Source organism: Chionomys nivalis, chromosome 4 (genome assembly GCF_950005125.1).
Source record: "Chionomys nivalis chromosome 4, mChiNiv1.1, whole genome shotgun sequence".
Lineage (NCBI taxonomy): Eukaryota > Metazoa > Chordata > Mammalia > Rodentia > Cricetidae > Chionomys > Chionomys nivalis.
This window is the reverse complement of record NC_080089.1, coordinates 101,864,300-101,891,408: the sequence shown is the minus strand read 5'-3', so window position 1 is coordinate 101,891,408 and position 27,109 is coordinate 101,864,300. Positions and strand designations below refer to the sequence as shown.

Here is a 27,109-nt window from a genome sequence, read left to right as displayed (position 1 = left end):
CGTGACTAGGGGCTGGATGTGGACTATCCTGAAGCTGTGTCTGTTCTTGCATTGACACCGTCGGAGTTCCACTAAGAATGTCCACTGAGCATCAGCCCATTCTCTAATTATGGCACATTTGGTTTTATTTTTCTTATCCGTAAAGGTCAAAAATAAAATCACTGAATTCATGAGTAGTGATTTTTTTAATGAGGCGACACCCATCTTCAAACTTCCCACTCCTCAAAGTTCTGTTTACTCTGTTATTCTCAAAAATGAGAAATAACACGTAAAATGTGTTGTAGTACCAGCCTTGGAAATATAATCCGGACCATACCCAGGAATAGTAAAATTGCTACTGAAAAATGTCTTACTTGTAGTATTATTTGCTTCATCCATTCATCTGTCCGTTCATCCATCCATCCAATAATCTTCCTGTCTATTCATTTATCTATCTACCATCTATCTATAATTTGTCTATAATCTCTCTGATCTATCTATCTATCTATCTATCTATCTATCTATCTATCTATCTATCTATCTGTCATCTACCTATATTTGTGATACTTGATTTCACTTTGTCTAGGAATCACTATGTCCTACTATTAATCATTTTTCTTAGCTACTGTTCTAATGCTGTGAAGAGATACCACCACCAAGGCAACATACAAAAGAAAGCATTTAATCGAGGGTTTGCTTATAGCTTCAGGGTTAGCCCATGACCACCATGGTGGGAGTATGGCAGCAGGCGGGAAGGTGCTGAGGCAGATGCTGAGTGCTCACATCCTGATCTACAGGCAGCGGGCAGAGAGGGAGAGCAAGACTGTGTCAGGCATGGGCTTTTGAAACCTCAAGGCCCACCTCTAGTGACACACCTCCTAATCCTTCCCCAAACAGTTCCACCAATAGGAACCAAGCATTCCTATAGATGAGCCTATAGGGGCTATTCTCATTCAAATCACTACACAGTTTGAATGTAAACTATTCCCATGGGTTAATGCCTTGAATGTGGACCCCAGCTTGCGGTGCTAGTTTGGAGGGTGTTGGGTCTTTCAGAGGGTGGGCCCTGGCTGGTAAAAGTAGTCCCTTTGAAGTCTACACCTCCCCCCAGTTCTGGCTTGTCCTCTGTTCTGTGTGAACAGCTGCTCAGCCTCCTGCTTCTCTCACTAGGGACAGAGCCACTCCACCCACCCACCCTGACTGAATCCTTCGGAAACTCTGAGTCAGAAGGAATCCTCCCCTGAGTTGTTTCTGTCAACTCAGAAATGCAAGTTAAGTGAAACATCCGCCATCTTCAGGAATATGCAGTAGAGCAGCTTCTAAAATGGGACTTTTCCTTCATTTTTATCCTTGTGGAAGGTGGAACTGGGGTCCTGTCTGTGTCTTCTGAGCACATAACACACTCTGTGCACGTCCCAGCCTATACTAGCAAAGCCTGCAGCTCTGCCTGCGGGCTCTCCTACAATTTTGGGCCTACTGTGTCCTGTCAGGATAGAAGGGTGGGGGAAATTCATATTCCCAGGAAGCAGCCCCTGTTGTCCGACTTTTCCTGGGGAGAGATGAATGAACGTCTATTCACCTCAGATAGGGAACAATGACATACCAAAAAGAGTTTTGTCTCAAGTCTGTGGGGTGAGTCAGTGAGTTTGTTGGGATTACTCCCAAGAGTGTGGGTGATCAAAGGCAGCTGCATCACTGAAAAGCCCACCTTGTCATAGGTATGGACTCACACTCACGAGAACTCCATTCCTTGAGCTTTCTGTACGGCCTACAGGCTCCCCCATTATCTACCCCCAGCAATGGTTCTAGACCTTGGGAAGGGAACCCAGGAGTTTAGTATTTGCTGAGCTGTGTTGAGCTTCCAGAGTCTCATTGGTTTCCTCAGTCTGCTGAGTATCCATCCTCCCTCCAGAAGGAAGTGATTCAATTTGGAGGAAGTTTGCAACCCAGGTAACCAGGGAGTGATGGGAGGTGGGGTAAGAGCAGCTCCCCAGCTATGTGCTGTGAAGCAGAACTCTGACCTGTAGTAGGAGCTGTGGGCCTCTTCCCACAGCCCGGCTCATGGCTGCCTAGCTAGCTTATGCCCCGAAATAACAACACAAAAACTGTATTCTTTTAAACACTGCTTGACCCATTTCTATTCATGTGTGTAGCACCCCAAGGAGCGCTTACCGGGAAGATTCTAGCCTATGTCCATCCTGGGTCGGAGCTTCATCGCGTCTGCCAGGGAAAGGGGAGCATGGCATCTGTCTCTCAGAGGAGCTGCTCTGCATCTGAGCTCACTTCCTCTTCCTCCCAGCATTTTGTTCTGTTTACTCCACCCACCTATGTTCTAACCTATGAGGGCCAAGCAGTTTCTTTATTTTTAACCAATGACCTTCCTCCATCATTTCCCCTTTTTCTTTTTAAACAAAAAAAACAAAAACAAAAAAGAAAGGAAGGCTTTAACTTTGACATAGCAAAATTACATATAACAAAACAGTTATCAAGTAAAAATTACAATATTTACATCTATTTTATCTTTATCATAACTAAGGAAAACAGCTATAACTATCTATCTATTCTTCAACTCCATCAAAGACTCCAGAAGGATATAATATTACCTAGGTAAATGAGACGTAAGCAACTTACAAAACTCTAGAAATCACAGAGACATCTCGCTGCCTGGACAGTCACCCAAAGTTCCTCTGTACTGTTGGGGCATCCTTATTCGGCCTACAGGTCCATAGTTTCCAGCAGACATTTCAATGAAGCAGGAAATTTCAAAGGCAGTTCAGTCACTATCTGCTGTGTCCTGCAGAATGTCTCGCAGACTCTTTCATGAATCAGGAACCCCGAAAGATCATCTCACCTTTAGGCAAGTTCAGCAGTCCTTTTTCTGCGGGTTCTTTGTGTCCAGTTTATGCAACAGTCCAGGCAAGAGCAGTTTCTTGCCCAAATGTCTAACAAACTCCATAAGGAGCCTCTTCGATGCCCATCTTCTGCTTGAAGTAGATTGGTGCTGCCAGGAGCAGAGTGTCTCATTGTCATGAAAAACCCTAAGTTATTAAAACATTTAAAATGCCATATTCTATAATCTTTGAAAGATATGAAGAATGCCTATCTCAAATATATCTATGTACATCTAGAAAATCTAACTAACATGACTACAAGCTTGACTATTATTGATAATTATCCATTAACAACCTATGTACATTACATTTTTAAGTGAACTACATAATCACAATACCTTAATCAATATCAGAAATACATATACATATAATAAAATTGACCTTAAATTAATATCAGTAAACCAATATTCATATCAATACAAATTATTCACATCTATATCATCTCCCCCTTTAAATGTAAAAGAACATTTATAAACAATATATGGGAACATGGGCGCAGTTTTTTCTCTCTAAACTGCTTCTTGCTGAATGGGGGCGCTGTTATTCGGGTCTTTTATGGGATAACCTGTCTGCTAGGTTCATCTCAGTTGGCAGTTGAGCGAAGCAATTTTTGGAGGGTGTTCACAGCAACCCTTCAGGAGGGCGTGGTCTATCATACCATATTGTGATAGAAGTAATCCAAAGAGTCTCATCCTCTGTGAAAACAAAAGAAGAATCTCTTTTCCAAAGTATTATATCCTTAGATCCAAATTCTGAAGTCAAGGTATTTTGATAATATCTATCTTGGATTAGTTCAGCAGCATTTATAAACAAATATCTTTTGGCATCTGTTGCTCTTTCCTCAGCATTCAAACAATTCAAAGAGAGCACAATAGCATACAGTATCAGGATTCTCTGTGTATTTTCCATCTTTGTGCAGCTTTATTTTAACCTCTGTTTCGTTTATTTTTACTTTTAACTTTTTGCTTTTTGAGACAGGTTCTCTGTATATATTTGTCCTGAAATAACTCTGTCGACCAGGCTGTCCTTGAACTCTCAGAGATCCTTCTGTCTCTGCCTCCCAGGCATTGGGATTAAAGGTGTGTACTGCCACACCTTGGAGTCACAGAGGTCAATCTCCCTCTGCCTCCCAAGTGTTGGGATTAAAGGTGTGTTCTACCATACCCAACTACTCTCTTTCTTCCTTTTTTTTGTTTTGTACTTTAAGAATTTTAACTTTTAGACTGCATATATTTTTAACACACTGTAAACCATTTAGACATTTTCTTTGTCTTTGAATCTCTCTTTACTGTATCTCTCTCTCTTTTTCTGACCACATGAGCCTTTAAATTACTGAGCAATATGGCTCGGATTAAAGCCGTGGCTTTGCCGGTTAGATCCAGCCCATTCCTTAGCTTTCCAGCCTCATGGCAGAGGTACCGGCTGTAGCTATGTTTATCACCACAACTCTGTGGCATTTCAAGGTCCTTGCCAGCAAACAAGCTACAACACTCAAATGCTCTCTCTGTAGCTGACCTCCTGCCTCAAACAGAGTTTGCCCTGGCAGGACGACCCAGAAAGATGGCATTTTTAAATGGCGCATTTTTTCCTGCTATGGCTGAAAACAAACAAGCATGCGTTCAGCTTTTATCAATACCATTTAAGTGTTTCGTGGCAGGACCTCTTAATGAGCTGCAGGATTTTGCAGCTAAAGCTGAGTCAGGAAGCCTCTCTTAGATGAAAGCGCTTGCTTGCCTCTAGCAAGCAGAGCAGACCCAAGAAATTGCTGCTAACAAGAAAACATGCTTTATTCTATTTCCCAAGCTTTCTCAGGCTTTCTGTGGATGCAGTTATCCACGTGGGCGCCATCTGTAGTAGGAGCTGTGGGCCTCTTCCCACAGCCCGGCTCATGGCTGCCTAGCTGGCTTATGCCTCGAAATAACAACACACAAACTGTATTCTTTTAAACACTGCTTGACCCATTTCTATTCATGTGTGTAGCACTGACCATCACATTAGTCACTGGCTCTCAACATTGCTCCCCAGAGGCAAAGCAATGCTCACATTGGTAACTCTCTTGATAATGAACCCTGTAATGGCCTCCTCCCCTTCTCTATCTCACCATGTTTTCCCATCATTTCTCCGCATTGACTGCTTGCACACAAATTCTTATCATAGGGCCTGCTTTCTGGAGAAAGCACGAAGAGTCCTCTGGAGCAGAATAGAGCTTACTTGTAATTTGTCTCACTCTTATTTCCGAAACATGCTGGAGTTTCTAGACTCTCTGGTTAAATGTCTGGGGTAGATGGGTAGGGAGAAAGGAAGGAGTGGTTTGTGAATCTGATGATTTTACATGTCTCTTAAAAAGTGATTTTTGCCACTTCAGAGTTCTCAGCCTTGCCTGGTACATCTTTATCATACTCAGGGGTCACAGAGGAGAAGAGGGCGGAGAGACTGTAGGAGCCGGAGGTGATTGGTGACTATAGCCAGGCAGTGTTATCTGGGCACAATGGGCTAGCTATGCACGTGAACTCACAGCAGTTGAGAAAGCATGCACTGTCTATGTAAGCTTAGGCCAGACAAAATCCTAGCCTGGAGGGAGGAGGTGGGTACAACGTCCCACCCCATCTGAAGAGCATTGGCAATTGACAGTTACCAGGAATGGGACTCTGCTTTCTCTAAGCATGTGTTCCATAGTAGGTTGACCACACATCCAAGAGCATATGGGTAATACTAATTGGACTCAATGCATTTTAAAATATGAGGGCACAAACATGGGTGGGTATGCAATGTGACAGATCTGAGAAGGGCTAGGAGGAGGGGACTGAATGTGATCAAAATGCAATCAGTGAAATTATTAAAGAATTAAAACATATTTTTAAAAGAAATAGTGTGATATCTCCTCTCAGCAAAAATCATGTGTCCACAACATTTTCGAATTATATAATGTACTAAGCAGTTTTATTTTAAAAGCTATATGCTTATTGACTTTAATACCCTATTTAAATACTACAAATGCAATCATTCCTCTATTGGGTATTGATTTGTATGGGCAAAATAGTGAAGAATGATAAATTCACCTTTTTCGCTTTGTGGGATTTGCCTCGGAAAAGATGATTCTACTAGTTTTTTAGAACTTTGTATGATCAAAACTCAGGGTCCTGGCATTCAAGACCAAAGATTTTTGCTTTTCTTTTTCTCCTCAGTTAATGGTCGGGGATCTCAGCCTCATTTCCAGCTCTGCTGTAGTTTTACTATGAGGTTGACAAGGGTTCTAGATTTGCTTCCTGTGCACTCAGGAGGTAGGAGGTTACCTTCTCCACGTTTGTGTCCTTAATCTACAGCATGGTGTCTGCCACACAAAAGGAACTCTATAGACAGCAAGGTAACAGAAGTGTGGCATTTCCTACCTTTAGGTCTTTAGTAGTGGCTGCCTGGGACCTTGTATAGACCCAGAGGGACCCCGAGTTTTGCATCAAAGTAAAATGTCAGCTGTCTGGAATGGAGATTGACATACTGAAGTATTTTTTTAATTTATTAATTTTTTAAAAAATATACCAATCCAAATTCCCACTCCCTCCCTTCCTCCCATTCCCTCCACACACCCTCTCACCCCACTCCCATCCAGTCCTAAGAAAGGGTAAGGAACTTTGCTTTGTGGAAGGTCCAAAGCCCTCCCCACTACATCCAAGCTGAGCAAGGTATCCATCCAAAGAGGATAGGATCCCAAAAAGCCAGTACATGCAGTGGAGGTAAATCCTGGTGCCACTGGCAGTGGCCCTAACAATAGTGGAGAGAGGGCCTGATCTTGACTTGCCCTATGGTCAGATTAATGATTATCTTGGATAACCATAGACCCTTTGTCCTACAACAGAAGGAAACAGAGGCAGAGACCCACATCGGAGCTCTGCACTGAGCTCCCAAGGTCCAGTTGAAGAGTAGACCTGATCTAATGGGAGCTCGCCAGCTCCAGCTGGACTGGGAAGGAACAAGCATAGGACCAAACTAGTCCCTGTGAATGTGACTGAAGACCTTTCTTTATCTGGACATAGAAAATGTGGGTTTCTGCGCTGTGCTCTGCTCACCTAGGGAAGCGTGCGGGCCTTCTGCTCTGAGCCCTCTGGAATTCCCACGTGTAGCTTCCCTCCCAGGGCCTGGCCTTCAGCATCTCAAAGCTGCTCTCAGGGGCTCAGAAGCACTTTGTTTTTTATCTGTTTCCTGACCCTTGCACTGGCTAGGGACAGTGCTCACCCTCTGGCTAAGAGTTCCTCCAGAGTCTTGTGTTTTAGGCTTGTCTTATCTCCTGGAGACCAATGGGCCGGAAGTCTGAGTTAAAGTTTTGTAGTGTTCTCTTGGTCATGAGGTAGTGTCTGCTTCTGGCTGAACATGGAGGCCATGAGAGAACACACAGACATTTGGTGGAGAATAATGCAGGGTTAATCTCTCAAATCTGTTATCTGTCTTTCTCATTTATGGAAACAATGGACTGATTTCAAGGGAAACAAATTGCTGACAGTTATCCCAAATTTCAAAAATCCCTTTACGAAGTTTGTCAGTTTACTACAAACTCTAGAAAGCAGCATGCCACTCAGGCAGGAGAAGAGACCGTTTGCAAAAATGAGATGGGTCTCCAGGGACAGCTCTCTTTTCTGCTGTCACAAAGTTCCTTCCAAACAGTCAGGACTTTGATAAAAATAAGTGTCTGCCGTGTTATTTAGGAAGGGGTGGCAGGCTGAGAGCCACTGAGCAAGTGATAAGCTGCCCTTGACTTGGCAAGCTTCCACGCGTCTTCAGTGGATATGGGTCTCACATTGATCTGCCATGAAAGTTCCCTCTGTTGACCCAGTGACACAGTTCTGGCAAGGAAGGAAGGAAGGGTGTGTCTGTGTCCCCTAGTGATGATGTGGCATATACCGCCTATCCTAATAGTCCCAGCTTCATCTGCTAAGATAGGGACAAATACAGTCTTACGCTTTATCATTGGGTGGTCAGGCAGGGCCTGGGCAAAATCCCATGGAAAATCCCAAGTAGCTAGTGCTTGCCTGAAAAATAAGCGTGTTCAGTCTTTTTATAGTACATGCTCCTTTGCAGCAAGAGAACACTGCAAGTCTGTGTAAGGCTTTTATATTGGCATGCTTAACCACTGTGACTTTTACCGCTGCATACCAGCTGGGGCATGCAGATTGCCGAGAGCACTATGAAGATGTCTTTAAACAGCCTGCTGCTGCTGTATACCCTTCAGAAGCTAGAGAAGAAAATGTGTCTTCATATGTCATTTTTGTTTCTTTGGGGCATATTAGCGGTCTGAGGCACCACTTCTAAAAACAGGACTATCCCCACTCTCTGAAAAAGTCTTAATATAAGAGTTTTTTTTTTTTTTAAATACAGTGTTAGTTACCCACCATGCATTTCTGCAGATTCTACTTCATTATCAAGGAAGGGGTCTAATAGGATCTTTAACATCTAATGAAACTAGGGAAGAGAAGCAAATGTATAAATGATTTTTAAAATTACAATACACAGAAAGACTCCTGTAAAATGGAGAAGGAGGCCAAAGCCTACGCATCTCTTGGAGAGGGCCCACACCTGCCACAGTTCGTGTGTTCTTTGTGGGAACTGACGGTTCTCTCTTGGTTTTCTTTGGAAATGGGATGAGTTTAAAATTAATAGACTATGGAAAGCCTTAAAATGAACATGCTAACATGCTTACATTTAAGAAAACTGTATTCTCAGTGATGTTCATCTCAGCATTGAAGTGTTTTCTTCCTTTTGGAGAAGAAAAATGTGACTTTTTTTGTATTGGTCCAGCAGAAAAGTCAAATATTAATCCTCTAACACTAGAGGGTGAAGTAATTTTTTAAGTTTTCATATTTACATTCTCAACTTGTAGGACAAAGTTTCTGACTTAGAGTTTTTATTTCTTGTGTGTGTGTGTCCATCAGTGCAGGTGTGTAAGGAGGCCATAGGTTGAACAAGACATGTCTTGTTCAATCACTTCTCTACTTCCTTTCTGAGATATGGAATTCATTGATTGGCTTGACTGACTGACTAGCAAGCCCCATGGATCCCTTTGTCCGCCATACTCAGATTATACCTGATACTTGGGGGTCCAAACTTAGGTCCTCATGTTTGTGCAGCTGATGCAGAAGCATCTCCCTGCCCCCTTCATTTATAATGCCACTGAAAACATAGCCCATAGAGTGTCACTCGGCTGTACACGAGTGTACTGACTGCAATCGCAAACCTTCTGAGCCCAGGTCTGACTGAGTACTAAGGTCTAGTGTTGCCAAGACAATTGCTGCTGTTTTACAGTAATCCAGCAGGAGGGAAAGGCTTGTCCAAGTGAATGAAAATCTTGGAGCACTCCTTAGAGACTGGGAAGAGCCCTCTTATTTGGTGTAATCGAGGCTGGTATTTGCCTGGGTAGAAGAAACAATTAGTAAATTGGAACGACATCCATTGGAAGAAAAATTTATTATGTATTGCCAAAATCTAAAATCCTTTGGTTAGATTCCCCTTCATCTTTTTTCATAGAGCATACCCATGTATACCTCTAGTTTTCCAGGTTTATCTTTCGCTGGCTAGACTGAGAACTTAGAAATCTGAGTTCAGACTATAGTTTTACAAGTTTGCTCCATTAAGAACTCACCTAAGGCTGGGTGTGGTGGCACACACCTTTAATCCCAGCACTGGGGAGTCAGAGACAGATCTCTGTGAGTTTGAGGCTAGCCTGGTCTACAAGAGCTAGTTCAAGGAGAGGTTCCAAAACTACAGAGAAACCCTGTATCAAAAAAAGGAAGGAAGGAAGGAAGGAAGGAAGGAAGGAAGGAAGGAAGGAAGGAAAGAAAGAAAGAAAGAAAGAAAGAAAGAAAGAAAGAAAGAAAGAAAGAAAGAAAGAACTGGCCTGTCAGCCGGGCTGTGGTAGAATAGGCCTTAAATCCCAGCACTCAGGAGGTAGAGGCAGGTGGATCTCTGTGAATTCTAGGCCAGCCTGGTCTACAGAGTGAGTTCCAGGACAGTCAAGACTGTTACACAGAGAAATACTGTACTGAAAAACAAACAAAGAACTGGCCTATCAATGACATGAAAGTATGATTTTTGCCATTAGTCATTGTCAGACCTTTTTGGTAAGCCTTTATTTTTTCCTAGCAAGGGTATTCATTTTCCATCAGTTTATATTATATGTAAATTCATAATAGTGAGCACAGTGGCAGAAACAGACCTGGAATGAGACCCAGGCATTTGGATAAGCATCTCCCAATCAGAGGGAAGACAGAAGTTCATGGGCATACCAGACTACCAGCTTTGGGCACTCCATATGGCAAGGACAGAGTGAACACCTGCTCGACATGACTGGGGTCTGCCGGAGAGTCTATGAGTCAGTTACAGTCTTTAATTAAGCATTTCTACTAATATGCCCAAGAAGTAACTCTTAACAGTTTTTGCAAAGTGTTTTCTAGCAGGAGTTCTACAGAACAGCCTTAATGAGCAGCCAGGCTCCCTGGCAAGCAGCAGCATCTGTCTGCACGGTGTAATTGGCATGCTAAAGCACTGTCCCCGGGCGAGCTAGTGTACAGTGTGGACTATAATTGCTTGGCTCATCAGACTATTTTCTTTTCTTGGATAGGGAAAGGTAGTGTTTTGGTCCACTCTTCATGGTGCTATCACAATTTTTAAATTAATGATTTGGAGATTTATTGAAATCTTCCATTTATCCAGGATAGAAATTCTTTTTTAAAAAAATTTTTTATTGAGCTTTACATTTTTCTCTGCTCCCCTCCCTGCCTCTCCCTTCCCCTTCAACCCTCTCCCAAGGTCCCTGTGCTCCCAATTTACTCAGGAGACCTTGTCTTTTTCTACTTCCAATGTAGATTAGATCCATGTATGTCTCTTTTAGAGTCCTCATTGTTGTCTAGGTTCTCTGGAATTGTGATTTGTAGGCTGGTTTTCTTTGCTTTATGTTTTAAAACCACTTATGAGTAAGTACATATGATAATTGTCTTTCTGGGTCCGGGTTACCTCACTCAAAATGATATTTTTTAGTTCCATTCATTTTCCTGCAAAATACAAAATGTCATTTTTTTCTGCTGTGTAGTACTCCATTGTGTAAATGTACCACATTTTTTTGTCCATTCTTCAGTCAAGGGGCATTTAGGTTGTTTCCAGAATCTGGCTATGACAAACAAAGCTGCTATGAACATCGTTGATCACATGTACTTGTGGCACGATTGAGCATCCTTTGGATATAAACCCAAAAGTGCTATAGCTGGGTCTTGAGGAAGGTTGTTTCCTAATTTTCTGAGAAATTGACATAACGATATCCAAAGGGGGCTATATCAGCTTGCACTCCCACCAGCAATACAGAAGTGTTCCCTTTACCTGATATCCTCTCCCAGGATAGAAATCCTTACTGTCTCTATCAGCGTTTTCAGTTAAAACTTTGTTTTCTTAAATCCTGTTAGCGATAAAGCATGGTGCACCAAGGACAGTTAGGTGAGAATAAATAAGTATCGCACATTCTGACTGACATTCAATTGTAGAGGGAATAGGTGTGGAAGTCAGAGACTTTGGAACACCATGGTACTGACCAGGATAGGAAGCAGGCCTAGGGCATCAGTATCCTAGCAGACAGAACTAGACATTTGAGCAGCCGATCACCTGGCCACAGTGAGGGGGCTCTGTACTATTTGCTCAGATGTATTAAATGTACTTCTCAACTCTTAATGTCTTTCTTCACTTTTATTTTCTCTTTTTTCTTTGTTCTTTTTTTTGACTGCAGAAAGGTACTCAAGGAAATCTCTGTTGGAGAATTAAACCCGAATGAAACTGTTCAGGCCAGTGTGGAAGCCCAGCTCCTTTCCAAGCTAAATCATCCAGCCATTGTCAAGTACCATGCAAGCTTCGTGGAGCAGGATAATTTCTGCATTATCACAGAATACTGTGAGGTGAGAATCTCCTCTCTTAGAAATACTTGTAAAAATCTGTTGCATGGTAAAAATTTTATATAAAGAGATATCTTAAAAGTTTTATTATCAAACAGCAAGTTGAATTCTAAAGGTCTGGTGTCTTATGTCTTGTGACTAAGAATAATCTTCTCTAAGTATTTGTCAAGTGTTGCAGAATAAAATAATTGTTTAACTATATAAAGGTGTGTTGATTTTGTTTATGTCACATTTGTTTAGCTATGTAAAGATGCATAGCTGTTTCACCTTGCCTGCCTAAGGCACCTGATAGGTCTAATTGGTCTCATAAAAAGCTGAATGGCCAATAGTTAGACAGAGGAGGGATAGGCGGTACTAGTGGGCAGAAAGAGAAGGGAGCCAGCCAACCAGTGGCCAGCCAGCCAGGGTCCAGACAGACAAACATGGAGGAAGCAGGGATGCAGAATGGACAGTTCAAAATGAGGTAAACGAGCCTTGGGGCAGGACATAGATTCATAGAAATGGGTTAATTTAAAAAAAATTCTAGCTAGAAATAAGCCTAAGCTAAGCTGAAACATTCATAATTAATAATAATTCTCTATGTCATGATTGGGGGTGCTTTTACATAGATGGGGGACAGGTTGCCCAAACCTCCTATGATAGTATCATGAGTGCTTAGGTGGACATCTAGACTCAACCAAGGCTTGGATACAGTGGAGGCATAGCTAACAGTTTGATTTCCAGTTCTGTTGTTTGATATGTGAAGATTTGATGTACGTCTCATTTCTCCTAGAGAAGTCTTTCCTATTTGTTGACTTGTGAACTGTAGCATAGCATTTACAGTTTTCTCCGCTGCTCTCTGTTCTCTTGAAGTAACAGCTTTGTGCTTTACTGAGTCTGAAATGAACATGAAGTTAGAAAGATAAGAGAGGTGAAGACAGACAATATGAATTGTGGATTTTTGCGTTTACAACTCAGAGGTTAGGCGTAGGGTGGGTGACTGGGGTTGTGTCAGGCAGAGCATAAAAGAAGATGCCATGCTTAAAATTATGCCCAGGTGCTCTTTGAGCTAGGCTAGCCAAATACTTCTTAGGAGAATTTGAACTCGTGGAAAAGGGAATTAGTCAGCTCATCACTTGGGTGGCCCTGGAACCCTAGAGAAATTGTATTGGGAAGAAAGAAGTGTCTTTTTGGAACAGAAGGCAAGCAGGCTTGGCTCTGAGAATTTGGACAAGCAGATGGAAGCTGAGGGTGCCCTGTGTTTGAGCGGCAGAAGGAAGAGTAGAGACTGTACCCAAACCACCCATGCTGCTTCCCCATTTGCTAGTGCAACCACTAAGAAACCAGTAGTCACATTCCTCTGAATGAACTTGGAGTAATCTAAACCTTGGCCTTTCACTTTAAATCACTCTCCTGGTTTGCTCCTTCTCTGCTTTGAGGATGGAGGGAGGGAGAGGAAGAGATATAGACAGACAGATATTCAGACACACACACAGGGGTGGTAGTGATGAACACCAGTTACTTAGATATGTAACTTCTTTACCTAATGGGTTATTTTAAAAAATCAGTAAGATGAGGAGGAGTATAGGGTGGTAGCAGTGAATAATTGAATAACTGCTCTGGAAAATGTGTTTCTAATGTAGCTTTGGTATAATCTACCTGTTATTGTTTAATACTTTTTCTTCTTTAGCTCCTTTAGTTGCTAAACTTTTCTTTCAGAAAAAACAATTGGCTATTACTACATATGATGATGATCTTTCCCCACTGCTGATTTTGGCACATTCATTTGTTTGTAAGATGTTATATTGTCTCTGTAATTCAGGCTGTTTCAAAATTCACTGTGTCATCATAGCTGGCCTTGAACTGCTGATCCCCCTGCTTCCATCTCCCAAGAAATGAGATTGTAGGTGTTGGTCACCACACCCAGGGGCACACGAAGTTTTTCTAAAGACACTTTTCCTCCTCTTAAAACACCTGTGACTGAAGTCAGCAGTGCTCAGTAGAAGGTTCTGGGAAACTGAAGTGGCCTGTACTTGTGCCTTCTGCCATGGTCACCTCTAGTCACACTGGCTTTTTGTCTTTGAAATTAAGGAATTTGATGTAAACAAAATTTATTGTTTAATTTTAATTAACTTAAGATGAATTGGCCTGTGCAGCTAGTGGCTGCCATGGGTGATAGATGACACGGTCTAACTTTCTTTTCCCATGCTAATTTTGATTTTTTTTCTAAAATTGACTGTAATTTTGAGCTTTCACACAGGTTGTGAGACTATTTGCATCTCCCACATCTCCTTTTCTCAGACTTCCCAGTTTTCTTGTTTGCTTCCCACGTTTGCATCATTATTTCTTTTGTCCATGTATACACACTCTACCTAGCTCTTTCCTGAACTACTTGAGAATAAACATGTTGTAGTTTGCATCTTGAACTGCTTGCACATCTCCCAGAAACCCATGTAATATAGAGGCTTAGCTGCCAGCATCTTTATTGGAAAGTGTCAGAAACTCTAGAAAGTGGGACCTTAGGAGAAGGTGAGGCCATTGGCATCATTCCTTTCAAGATGGTGTCAGAATGCAAGCCTCCTTCTCACTTTGCCCCCAGCTGCTAGGACATGAGTAGCCTCTCTCGGCCACATGCATCCCTCTATAATAATCTGTCTCATTAGCCCCCACAGCAATAGAGGCAACTGACTGCTGACTGGAACCTCCGAAACCAGGAGTTAAATCTTTCCTGCTTTTGAGTTGATTTTCTCAGGGATTTTGCCATAGCTGTCATAGCCACACGTTGGGGTGACATCTGTTGGGGTCCAGCCTCGACGGGTTCGTATGTTCCAGGGTAGGGTAATGTGGACTAGAAATGTTAGGCAAGAGGAACAGAGATATAAAAGAAACACAGAGACATAGGATAGCCCTGGGAGGACAACCAGGGAATACGTAATCCTGAATATGCCCGCATTTATTTTCCGTATGCTTATATACCCAAATCCAAAAATGGGGAAGGAGGCAAAAGACTGTTTTAATATGACACAAAGGACAAACAGAACATTTACTTGCTTCAATACTTGAGACATCAAGTCACTATTTTCTGAGTTAAGCGTTCTGATGTTTTAGGTAGGACATGTAGCTACTACACCTTAGATCAAGTATACTGTAGGCAGCCACTTCCTGGGTCAAACCTCCTTTCTTAAAAATGAAGGAGCAGGAATAGGCTTGAATTCTCTGACCTTTGGTCAAGGTGGAGTGTATCTACCTCTACGGGCCATCTTAATATTCAAAACACCAAGTAAATACACGCTAAGTCAGGATATCTTGTTTGTAGCTACACCTTCAGTCAGAATTCTTGCCAATAACTTTGAAAGAGCAAGAGTAGGCTTAAGATTTCTGACCTTCAGTCAAGGTGGAGTGGACCCACTTCTATGGGCTCCCCCACACAGCAACAGAAAGCTAATGAAGACTAAGTTCCAGCCCTAATTTTGCCCAAATAGCTACTGTATTTTCTTTTGTTTATTATAGACTTATTTTAATGTTGTGTTAAGTATAAAATATTATAAGACAGGAAATTTTAAATAATATCATTGCAATGAGTAACATTTTATTTTTACTTTTAATGGTCTCTGTGTGTGTATGTGTTGTGTGTGTGTGTGCAGCACTATGCCCATTTGTGTGCCTGTGCCCACTGACACTAGAAAAGGTTATCAGATGCCATGGAGCATACATTTCAGGTAGTTGTGGACCATCAGACTTGAATGATATACCTATGTTGTTTAAAGGCTAAGGCTTCATATTAGAATATCTAAGGTAAAGGACCTTCTCTTTCATAGCAACTGTTAAAGTCATAAGAACTCAAGAAATTAGCACTGAACCAATGTGAGCATGTAAGTCACTATAATTCTCAAGCAGAATCTCACATCTGCAGCACTTAGTAACTTGGTGGAAATACAGAGTCCTGGCCAGAAGCCCAGCTATACTGAATCAGACTTTGTGGGGGTGGGGCTCAACCATCTGTGTTTTGACAAGCTCACCAGGTGAGTCTGAAACAAACCGAAGTTTGAGAGCCGCCCATCTAACTCACAATCTATATTCAAATTTGCTCATTTGTTCCAATTATGTCCTTAGAAAGGGCCTTTCTCTAAAAACGGCTTTTGTTGTGCAGGATTCAATGCAGGAACATCTGCGTTAATTTTTAAATGATGGTTGGTTTCCATGGACCGAGCTGCTCTCCTGGGAAGGAATGTTGCCATGGTGATGGCTGCCAGCTGCACTACACAGCTGCGGGGCATCCAGGGGTCTAGGGATCCTCTTCTCAGGCTCCTGAGAAATGATATGTGCATGTTTCTCGTTAACAGAGATATTTCTCATCTTCGGATGCAAATTTACTCTTAGCTTGCTCAGGCCTGATGTTATCTTTTTCTTAACTGAGGTGAAATTATTGATATAGGAAATGGCAGATAACTAAAACTAAACCTTGGCCTCATAAAAAATGTTATCACCATTTCAGTAGCTGATCTCTCTATGTCCATGTTTCCTCTTGTGAAATTTAATTTGGGACCTTTCAAGTCTGTAATGTGCTCATTCATTTCTGATATGTCTATATCTGCTGCTCAACCCACTGGGCGCCTCAGACTATGTGTGTGAGAATACAAGCAACCAGGGGCTGAGAAGATGACTCAGTCAGTAAGGGCTGCTGCGCAAGAACTGAGAACCACAGTTTAGATCCCCAGAACTCATGTAAAATCTGAATATGGTGGCATGTATCTAAACCTTAGCACAGGGAAGGTGTGGACAGGTGGATGCCCAGAGCTGGCCAGTGCAATCAGTGCGTTCCAGGCTCAGTGACACACTGTCTCAAAACATGAGGTGGGAGTGATAGAGGACAAATGCCCTGCACATACATATGTGTACACACACACATACATGCACACACACATGTACATACATACACAAACACATATATACATTACATGCGCACTTAATAAATACATAAGCAAAACACCCATCAATTAGTATTGTTGTGGTGCTATAATCCCAGGATGAAGGATCAAAAACAGGAAGCTCTCGGATTCAAGGCCAGTCTGAGCTGCAGAACCAGGTCCTGCCTGATAGTTCCAAAGCCACCAAAGCAGCAGAACTCTGGACCCTAGTGTCTTCTGTTCCCCTCCACACAAGAAGGAAGTGGAGCTATGTGCCCTCTCCTTCCTGTTCTTCCTCCACAGTCTCATAGCTCTCGTCTTAGCCATTACTTTTCTAACACTTTGTCTTCTACCCCACATCTTCAGGTTCTATCCGGTTTCCTGGGCCCCTGAACTACACCCTCTTCTCTCACACCAGAGGCTTCCTCTCACATGTATAGTGAGAATGCAAGGAGGAATAGGGGGAGTCATTGGCTGGAAGCCATTTGCACCCCCATATCCCTAACTGGTGAAGTATTTTTCTTTTGCATGAAACTCAGGGTAATTATATGAATCATCTCAGACTCCAACACATGAGAGTTGTTCTCATTCATTTTTTAAAAAAATCACACCTTGGGTCTAGATATTGAACCACAAAGAAGTTAGCATAAAGCATTCAGACCTTCCTTCCTTCCTTCCTTCCTTCCTTCCTTCCTTCCTTCCTTCCTTCCTTCCTTCCTTCCTTCCTTCCTTCCTTCCTTCCTTCTTTCTTTCTTTCTTTCTTTCTTTCTTTCTTTCTTTCTTTCTTTCTCTCTCCTGTTTTTGTTTGTTTATCAGGACAGTGTTTCTCTGTGTAACAGTCCTGGCTGTCCTGGAACTTGCTTTACAGACCGGACTGGTCTCAAACTCACAGAGACCCACCTGCCTCTGCCTCCCGAGTGCTGCGATTAAAGGCGTGCGCCACCACCACCTGGCTTCAGACATTTCTTTTTTAAACATTTTCTTTAGTTTGTGCCAGTCATACAAAGTAATGGGTTTCATTGGGACATATTCATGAGCACTTACAATGTCCTGTGCTTGCATTCATTCCCACCCCTCCCCCTCTCAGCAAAGAGTGGTAAGAATTGGCCTGCTCCGCTTCTGGTTTGCTGATGGGAACAACTTCAGTGTCTATGCCAGTGTTGTGGCAGAACGGTCAGTCCAGCCCTGGGCTGTGCATTAGACTCACCAGGAGGACTTTCAGAATTGCCTGGACCTGAGTCCCTCCTGTGCAAACCTCACTTACTTGGCCAGGCTATTATAACCTGGCAACAGGATTTTTTGAAAGCTCGCTGAGAGATTTTAATGGACAAGCAGGGTTAGAACAGGGCCAGGGGAACAAGGAGAACAGTTAGTATGAAAATAGATGATAGAGTAATAAAAAAAAAATAGTCAGTGTTTAAAGACTAGTGAACCAGGGAAGGCCCAGAGCTGAGACCTGGGGCATCTGGCCCTGCCTGTAGGTGTAGCAGATGACCAGGTCTTGTGTGTCATCGAGATCACCCAGCTCCTGCTCCTTGTTCCCTGAACAGTGGCTGCAGTCCAGCTCTCCGCAGACATCTCCATGGAAAGAAAAAATATGGTCCCTAAGCCACACGAGCTCCCAGGCACCGTGGCAGTTTCACTCATCATGCTTACGGATCAATCAGCACTCTGCATTATTTGTTGTCTCTTTCTGAGCTTTCCAGGAACCATTCCTGAGCCCCAACTCCGTGACATGTGTAGTTCTCAGATACATTTGGGATAACAGGGATGACGTTTTTCCATTGCTGGGGACTGAGCCCCAGGCCTTGCACATCCTGGGAAATCCCTCTATTCCTGAGCCAAATTCCCAGTCCCATGACAATAATGAATCTGTCTGGCATGTCAAATAAGACATTTCTGTCACTGGCTAAAATATACGGTTCATTTCCTGGCTGCAGAGACCTGAAAAAAAATCACACAGAAACTGTATTAATTACAACACTGTTCGACCTATTAGCTCAGGCTTCTTATTAACTAACTCTTACATCTTAAATTAACCCATTTCTATTAATCTGTGTATTGCCACAAGTTTGTGGCCTACCTGTAAGGGTCCATGGAGGTGTCTTTGACCCTTTAACATAAAATTTTTAAAAAGTCCCTGTCATATTTGAAGTTTTTATTCACAATAAAATGTCTCTAGTTTTTCTTAAGAGATTCGAGTAATCTGTACCGGGAAAAGAGAAATGAAGATTCTGTCTCAAAAATTACGTGCTAACACAAATTTTCATTTAAAACTGTAATGTAATAATTTACAACTGAAATGAATTTTAGTTTAAAAAAATTATTGTATAAACTTAGCAAAACTTAACATTATAAGGATAGCTTTAGTTAGCCTATGACTTTATATAAGTGTTAAAATAGAATAATTGACATTTTTATCAAATAGTTTAAAACAATAACCCTATCTATGCTTTATTGAATATGAGCATTATTTCATATTGAAATAAAAAAACAAATTATGCTACTTTATTGTCTCAGTAGGAAGGGTGTGCTAACTTTATCAGACCTTATAGACAAAAAGAATTCCCATTAAGTCCCAGAGATGTCATTTGTGTTTTAATCACAGCATGTCATAAGAGTGGAGGGCATTGTCCAGTAACTACTTAAAAACTAGACGGTCTTATTTTGCTTTAAAAAGCACAATGTGGCTTGATATTTTCCCATGTTTGATGTACACAATTGCAGCGAGCTTTCGGAATGCCACAGTTCAGTGACAGATGACAGCATTCCTTGCTTCCTACATCTATCACTGGCTGTTATCATTATTAAATAATTCTTATTCAACCATGCTTTTACCAAAGACACCACTTGTCTTTGGGATTGTCTAAGCTTCTGGGTGGAACATTTTCATGATGAAGTAAGTTTTAAGCCTGTGACCCAGTCATGGTACTGCCTAGTTTCTCAAACTTTTGCCATGGAAACATTCTAGAGATACCTGCGATACATGTTAAAAACACATTCTCAGGCGGGGTGATGAATTGGTGGGTAAAAGACTGACCATGCCCGGGTGAGGACCTGAGTTTGCATCCACAGCACGCATGTAAATGCCAGGTGGCTACTGTGGCCTGCCTGTAAGTCCAGTGTTCAGAAATCGGATCCCTGGAGCAAGCTTGTAGTCTGACTATTGGTGAACTTGGGGTTCAATTCAGAGGTCTTATCTCAGTGAGAAAGTGGCATGCAGTAAAGGAAGACTTTTATTTTTTTTGAGACAGGGTTTCTCTGTAGCTTTGCAGCCTGTTCTAGAACTAGCTCTTATAGACCAGGCTGGCCTCAAACTCACAGAGATGCACCTGCATCTGCTTCCTGAGTGCTGGGATTAAAGGTGTGCGCCACCACCGCCCGGCCTTAAAGGAAGACTCTTGAAGTCATCTTGGAACTCCACATGGCCACACATACATATATGCACATAACCCTGGCATGTGTCCACATACCTATTAACACACACAAGCCACACATACAAAAATAAAACATACATTATTGGGTCTTATCCTGTTCTACAAAGTCAGATGGAACATTTTAAACAAGCAACTTGAATGATTCTGTTATATGCTTAACTTTGAAGAGTATTAGACAAATGTTTCTTTATTGAAGATATGATGAGTTCAAAGGAACAATATTATGAGATACCAACTCAATGAACTGATAAAGAACAGACTTTTCATTTTAAAGTGGAGAAGTAGATCAGAAGGATGCTCCATGCTCCTCCTAGCCTTGAAGATATCCTTTTGTCCTGTCTGTTCTTTGAACACTTCCATTTTACTTGGTTTGGCTCTGAGAACGTTCTTTTTGATCTTTTGAAGTAGTTGACAGCTTTAAAAGTGGGTTGGGGATTTGAACTTGTTGCTGGCAATCAAAGATGGTGTTTAGACCACTGTGGTTGAGTTCTTTTCACTCCTTCAAGGTTTCGGGGTTTCAAAGTCTGTCTGATGTTGGCAAACTGGGATGGGGTGTGAAGGGACACCATGATCTACCAAGTGATAGTTGGTGTTATAGATTTTCAAGACCTAAGAAGTTCACATCAAGGCTTTTTGTGTGACTTTGAGAGGCAATATTAGTGACAGAGGGCATCTTTCTGACTGTAGGATCAAGGAAGGGCAAATTAATATTGGCTCAAGTTCAAGTGCATTCTCTTTCTTTCTTTTTTTAGTTGATTTTTATTGAGCTCTACATTCTCTTTTCATTTAAGTTTGTTTTAGCGAGAAAAGTCATCCTCAAACATTTCTCAAAGACAAAGTTGAGAAAACAAAACTTAGGGTATGTAATAAGAGCGTGAGACATTTTATGAAATGAATTGGATTTTACTTAGATGGAAAGTTTAGAAAAAGAAGTAAATTCTTCCCACATTGCTGAGTTGAAATCAGATGGTTTCACAGACGTTTCTTTGTGGTACAAAAGCATAAGTGTTGTCTTAATCTGTGAATGGTTTGCCTACCTCATCCACATCCGCAGGACATAATATACAGAGAGCTTATCAAAGAACATGGCGAATGCAAAACAATAGGGTTTGTTTTTTTTCCTCAGAGAGAAATTTAGGAAAATAAAAATCAAGGCATGAGGGGTAACTTTTTTTGTTTGTTTGTTTTTTTGAGACAGAGTTTCTCTATGTAGCCCTAGCTGTCCTGGAACTCACTGAGATCTGCCTGTCTCTGCCTCCCGAATGCTGTGACTAAAGGTGTATATCACCACTGCCTGGCAACTTAGTGGAGGGTAATTTAAGACCATGACCTTGGGTTTAGTTTTTTGATGTAATATCTTCATGCTGACTGCACAGTCTCTTGGTTAAGCCTGTAGTAAGAACTGATAACATTCTTTCTTATGATTCTACTCAGAGAAGGAAGGGATGTTTGCAAAGCTCCTTCTAGAATTTCACTTTCAGGCCTATTATTTCAGGGCTTGTTTTTCCAATTTATTCCTCAATAATACAAATATATCTTGTATAGACACAAGAAAGCATACATTGAATATTATGCAGAAAATGGGCATGTAAATTCTGCCGTTTAAGAAGTGTGAATGGGGCCTGGGGATGCACCTTTGTGGTAAAGGGTTTGCCTAGCATTTGAGAGGTTCTGGGATTACTGGTGATAGAGGGTTTGAAGAGAGAGGTAGCAGAGTATCAGTGTCACCACAAGAAACACAATTCTGCTCATTCTCAAAGAAGACAGTGCAGATACCATGAGTATATAGAGCTTCATATTCAATTGACATGGTTTTATAATGACAATATTTAGACAGATTTTTCTTTGGGCTGCCAACCCACAAAAAGCAAGGTAGAGACTTATTATTAATTACGGAAGCTCAGTCTTAGTTTAGACTTGTCCCTAACTAGTTCTTCTAACCTGTATTAACCTATATCTTTTACATGGTTTGGTTACCTGTACATCCTGATTCTTCTCTATCTGTGTGGAGACTCTGCTTTCTTTTTCCCTGAGACCTCTCTCTCCCTAGAAGTCCCAACTAATCTTTTCATGTCTAGCTACTGGCCAGTCAGCTCTTTATTAAACCAATCACAGTAATATATCTTCACACAGTGTAAAGGAATATTCTGCATCAACAATAGAAACTTGTAGTTTGAGAATAAATTCCTAAAAGGAATGCTATTTTAATTCACAGATGAAGATTTGAAATCTCAGTATTATTATAATTGAGATAGGTAATTATGTATTTGAAAACCAAATTTATGATGACAGCTATACTTATGATTGTCCTAAAGTGCTAAATATTGGAAAGATATAAGAAACTAGAAGGCAGTTTCAATGATATTTCTTGTGTGTGTATGTGTGTGTGTGTATTCACTTGTGTGTCTCTGTGTGTGTGTAGTGTGCATGCCTGTGTTTTTAGTGTGCATGTCTGTGTGTATGCAATGTGTATGCCTGTTTGTGCACAGTGTACATTCCAGTATGTATGCAGTATGCATGCCTATGTGTATGTAGTGTACATGCCTGTGTGAGCAGTGTGTATGCCTGTGTATATGCATTGTGCATGTCTCTCTCTCTCTCTCTCTCTCTCTCTCTCTCTCTCTCTCTCTCTCTCTCTCTCTCCCTCTCTCTCTCTCCATTAGTGTGGAGGCCAGAGGACAATCTGCTGTTCTTTAGAAGCCTTTACCTTGTTAACTTGGGGACTCTTAATGACTTGAAACTCACCAATTAGGCCGGACTGGTTGGTGATCAAGCTCCAGGGACCTCCCTGTCCCTACCACCCCACCACTGGGGCTGTGATTACTTATCACCATCCCCTACTTCTTCATGTGCATCTTGGGAATCAAACTCGTGGCCTCCGGATTTCACAGCAAACAATTTACCAACTGCACTCCCACTCTGTCCCTCATTTATATATTTTTAGGGTCCATCCATCTGTCCATCTTTCCCTTTCTCCCTCCCTTCCAAGGAGGTGAAACACTGTTTTTCTGACATTAGAAATGTTTACTATGGTCAGAGTTTGAGTCGTTGGATCATTGGATGGGAATATATAACTGTTAATAGAGACAGTGTAGTAGACATGGGTTACCTTTTGTCTGAAGGACTTTCTCATCCACTCTTTAGGAAGCCACAATGATCCACTGTCAAAAATATTATTACTGCACAATTTGTGCGCTGACCCAGAATTCTGAGGCATTCCATGGTTGGAAAGTGAGTGCTGGAGAAGGACGTGGGAACTGGTTTCTCTCTCTTTTTATTGCCAAGAGTTAAATATTAATTCACTGCATTTTTTAATTCCAAGAAGCTTTGATCCCCTTGGCCTAGAAAATCCAGCAAGGAAGATGATTTCATCAAGCCTGCTTGTGAATGTGTGATATGCTTTTGACTTCTTATTTCTTGATTTGGAAAGAGAAAATGCTAAGCAAATATTTACACATTGCACTGAAAGGAAATTAAACACTGCATTACCAGCAGTTTGTCAGTTGACCACATGTTGTTTGATTACAAGTAATCGCTCCCGGTTGCCTCACTGGCTAGAAATACCTTTGCTCTGCTGCTGGAGAGGATTTCCATAGTCTGTGTATGGCTTCATTTTCCTCTTACCATTTGCACGCTCCATGGACCTGTGCCTCTCGTCCCACAAAGAACATTTTTCCTTGCCTTTTCTTCCAAGGACATATATCAAACAAGCTTTAATCTTTCAGTGTTTTAATATAAAACTTTTGAGGTGTATGGTTTCTGTAAGAGAATCTAACACTTTATGTTTTGTTTTCTATGGCAATTAAAATATATTAAGACATATTATCATCAGAGTCACATCAGACACAGCCAGGCAAATCGAGGCATTCATGATTGTCAGTTTCTGCTCTTAATTTTAATTACTGTTATTTCATCAGCACTTGAGTGACCGAATGCTTCACTGTTGTGTGGAGAGCCGTGCACTCACCACCAGCCCCTGTATTCCTGAGGTGTGTGCTGGGGTTTAATAGAGAAGAGGAAACTCACTCACTCCAAGACACTGTCTGTCTGTCCATGCCAGAGTCAAAATAATCTGGGGCTACAAGTTGGCTCAGTGAGGAGAAGCACTTACGCCACACATCTGATGGCCTAAAAGAATCTTCTCTTGAAATTGTCCTCTGACTTCCAGCTGTACCACACATACACCCCACTTATACACACATTAACAATACAACAAAATAAATTAAAATTCTAAAGTGTCTCCCATGGCAGCCAGCACTGGTGCCCCATGTCAACACCAATTTTATTTCTTGCAAACATCACTGTAATTCAATTAATACCTCTGATTTGAATTTTACTGTTCCATTTTTAACCTTCCCGCATGTTAGGGTTCTTTTTTTATTTTATTTTATTTTTTTTTATTGAAAAAATTTCCGCCTCCTCCCCGCCTCCCATTTTCCTTCCCCTCCCCCCTCCCCTCCCCCACTCCTCCCTCCTCCCCCCATTCCTTTCCCCCTCCCTCTCCAGTCCAAAGAACAGTCAGGGTTCCCTGCCCTGTGGGAAGTCCAAGGTTCCCTCCCCCCCCCATCGAGGTCTAGGAAGGTGAGCATCCAAACAGGCTAGGTTCCCACAAAGCCAGTTCATGTTAGGGTTCTGTATGCAAAAATTAGGGTACTAGGAACGTTATTCCTAGTCTTATATGAACACAGATTCAGGGGATGTCATATGGATGTTACACTTGATACCATTTCTCCGTTATATGGTTTGTTTTTTATCCTTGTTTGATGGCAAAGATAAAACCCAGTTCGACGGATATGAACTGGAGGAGCGATGGCAGATTTTACTTGTTGACTGCTGACAATAGGAATAGGAGCTCTGTTTGGATTTCTGTGGGAGCGACGACGTTTTTAGGAGGACGGATCTCCTGGTATATGGGAAGGCAGGGTCAGATGGCTTCTGAGATGTGCAGAGCATTCAGTTTCCGGTTCCCCAGAGGGGCTGGCCCCTCCTGGGTCATCCATCTCGGTGTCTCCTTAGGTGACTTCTTCTTGGGCCTGCCTGCCTTACATTGTTCACAGAACTTGGTATTAAATTTTTATCTATAACAGTATGAAAGATTATGTTATTTTGTTTCAGGGCCGAGATCTGGACTATAAAATTCAGGAATATAAAGAAGCTGGGAAAATCTTTCCTGAAAATCAAATTGTGGAATGGTTTATCCAGTTGTTGCTTGGAGTTGATTATATGCACGAGAGGTATGCTGACTTGCTTCTGGGCACAGGTATAGTTTTTAATGCTCGTGTCTGAACTTGAAAGGTGAATATTTTTCATTGATTTGAAAGCAAAGAGGTTCAGAAGATGAATCACCACAGTCAAACATCTGTAATATTTTATAATATGACATTTTTTTCTTGAGGAAACTGTTGATTAATTATTTACTCACATAGTATTTATTTATATCAGTTGTGTGTATGTGAGTGCAGGTGTGTGCAGATGTGTGCATGCCACAGCTTGGGTGTGGAGGACAGCCTTTGGTAAGTCCTTACCTTTCCCTTTGTCTGTGATTGGATAGCTTATCTCTGCTGAATAGTCCAGGCCTATTGGCCTCTAAATCTCCTCCCTTACCTCCTATCCTGTCAGGAGGGCTCAGTTTACAGACAGGAATTTCTATATTCAGTTTTTTTATGTAGGTATTTGGGATTTGAACCCAGGTCCTCGTGTTTGTATAGATAGTCAGCACTTTGGGTACTGAGCCATATCTCCTGCTTCTCTCTTCTTCTCCTTCTCCTTCTCCTTCTCCTCCTTCTCCTTCTCCTCCTCCTCTTCCTCCTCCTCCTCCTCCTCCTCCTGCTCCTGCTCTTTCTCCTTCTCCTTCTTCCTCAATGTAGCAGAAACTGTATTGAGTATGGTGGGTGCCTTATCTAACCATCATCTGTGAACTAGAGATGATACTCAGGCATCATTAGCAGGTCATGGCAGATAAATAGTCAAACTAAAAGTCAGTTTTGCTATAAAATGTCAAGCAACAGTCAAAGTGTATCCTCCGAGTTTCAGCTATCTGCCAGTCTTGTTTATGGAATTTGCCTCAACAATACATTTTAAAACATTGTATGATCTTTTCAGATGTGAAAGTTTTAAATCTTTTTAGACTCATCAAATAGTACTGATGAATTTGTAAGAATAGACTCTTGCAAAGTAGATGGTCATGGCACGCTCGCTGCGGGAGTGAGCAGAACACCCAGGAACAGCCATCTTGAGTGATAGCGATAATCGCAGGGCACAGCAAGGCCTGGTGGTCCGGGATGTCCTTGCTTACGTGTGCTATCTGTGGTCTGATAGTGCAAAAAGTAATCAGATTCCCCGGCAACTGGCCATGTATCTGCTGAAACACACGCTCAGTGGCACAGATGTGACTAATTCAGCCTGACTCCCAGCCATCTCTGTCCTGAGATGACTATGAAATATCACATAATGTTTAGTAAGCGGTCTGAAGCTGCTGACTGGCAGCTGCTGAGCATGTACACTCGCATTGCTAGCATCTTCCCTTTTCCCCGTCTCCCTCCTACCTCCCTCCTTCTCTCCTTCCTGTCTTTCCTGTCCCACTGCTTGTTAGCATATTGTTGGCTTATTACATAAAGGATGTCACTATAAAACAGTACCATCAAAGATGCCCACTGTGGGGCTGTTCTGTATGCAAATAGACAATTGGAATCTGGCTGACTTGATTTATTTTTTATTCTTGTTTTTCTATTTTGTTATTTTAGTTTTATTATACAGGGTTGCATAAGGCTATTCCCATGTCAGTATAAAATATGCTCCGAGCACATTCCCCCAATGTTTTTGATGTGCTTAAGATTATTTAGTGATAGTTAAGAATAAATGAATTTAGCCAGGCGGTGGTGGCGCACGCCTTTAATCCCAGCACTCGGGAGGCAGAGGCAGGCGGATCTCTGTGAGTTCGAGACCAGCCTGGTCTACAGAGCTAGTTCCAGGACAGGTTCCAAAGCCACAGAGAA

The 27,109-nt window shown here is 41.8% G+C and overlaps 1 protein-coding gene across 1 annotated transcript in view; it reads left to right on the top strand.

Moving 5' to 3' along the window:
- Positions 1–27,109, top strand: part of Nek11 (NIMA related kinase 11) — a 216,577-nt gene that overhangs the window by 43,185 nt on the left and 146,283 nt on the right. Inside the window, 2 exon segments of the mRNA XM_057767840.1 lie at positions 11,629–11,794; positions 25,230–25,348. Of these exon segments, the coding sequence (XP_057623823.1) occupies positions 11,629–11,794; positions 25,230–25,348 (285 nt within the window).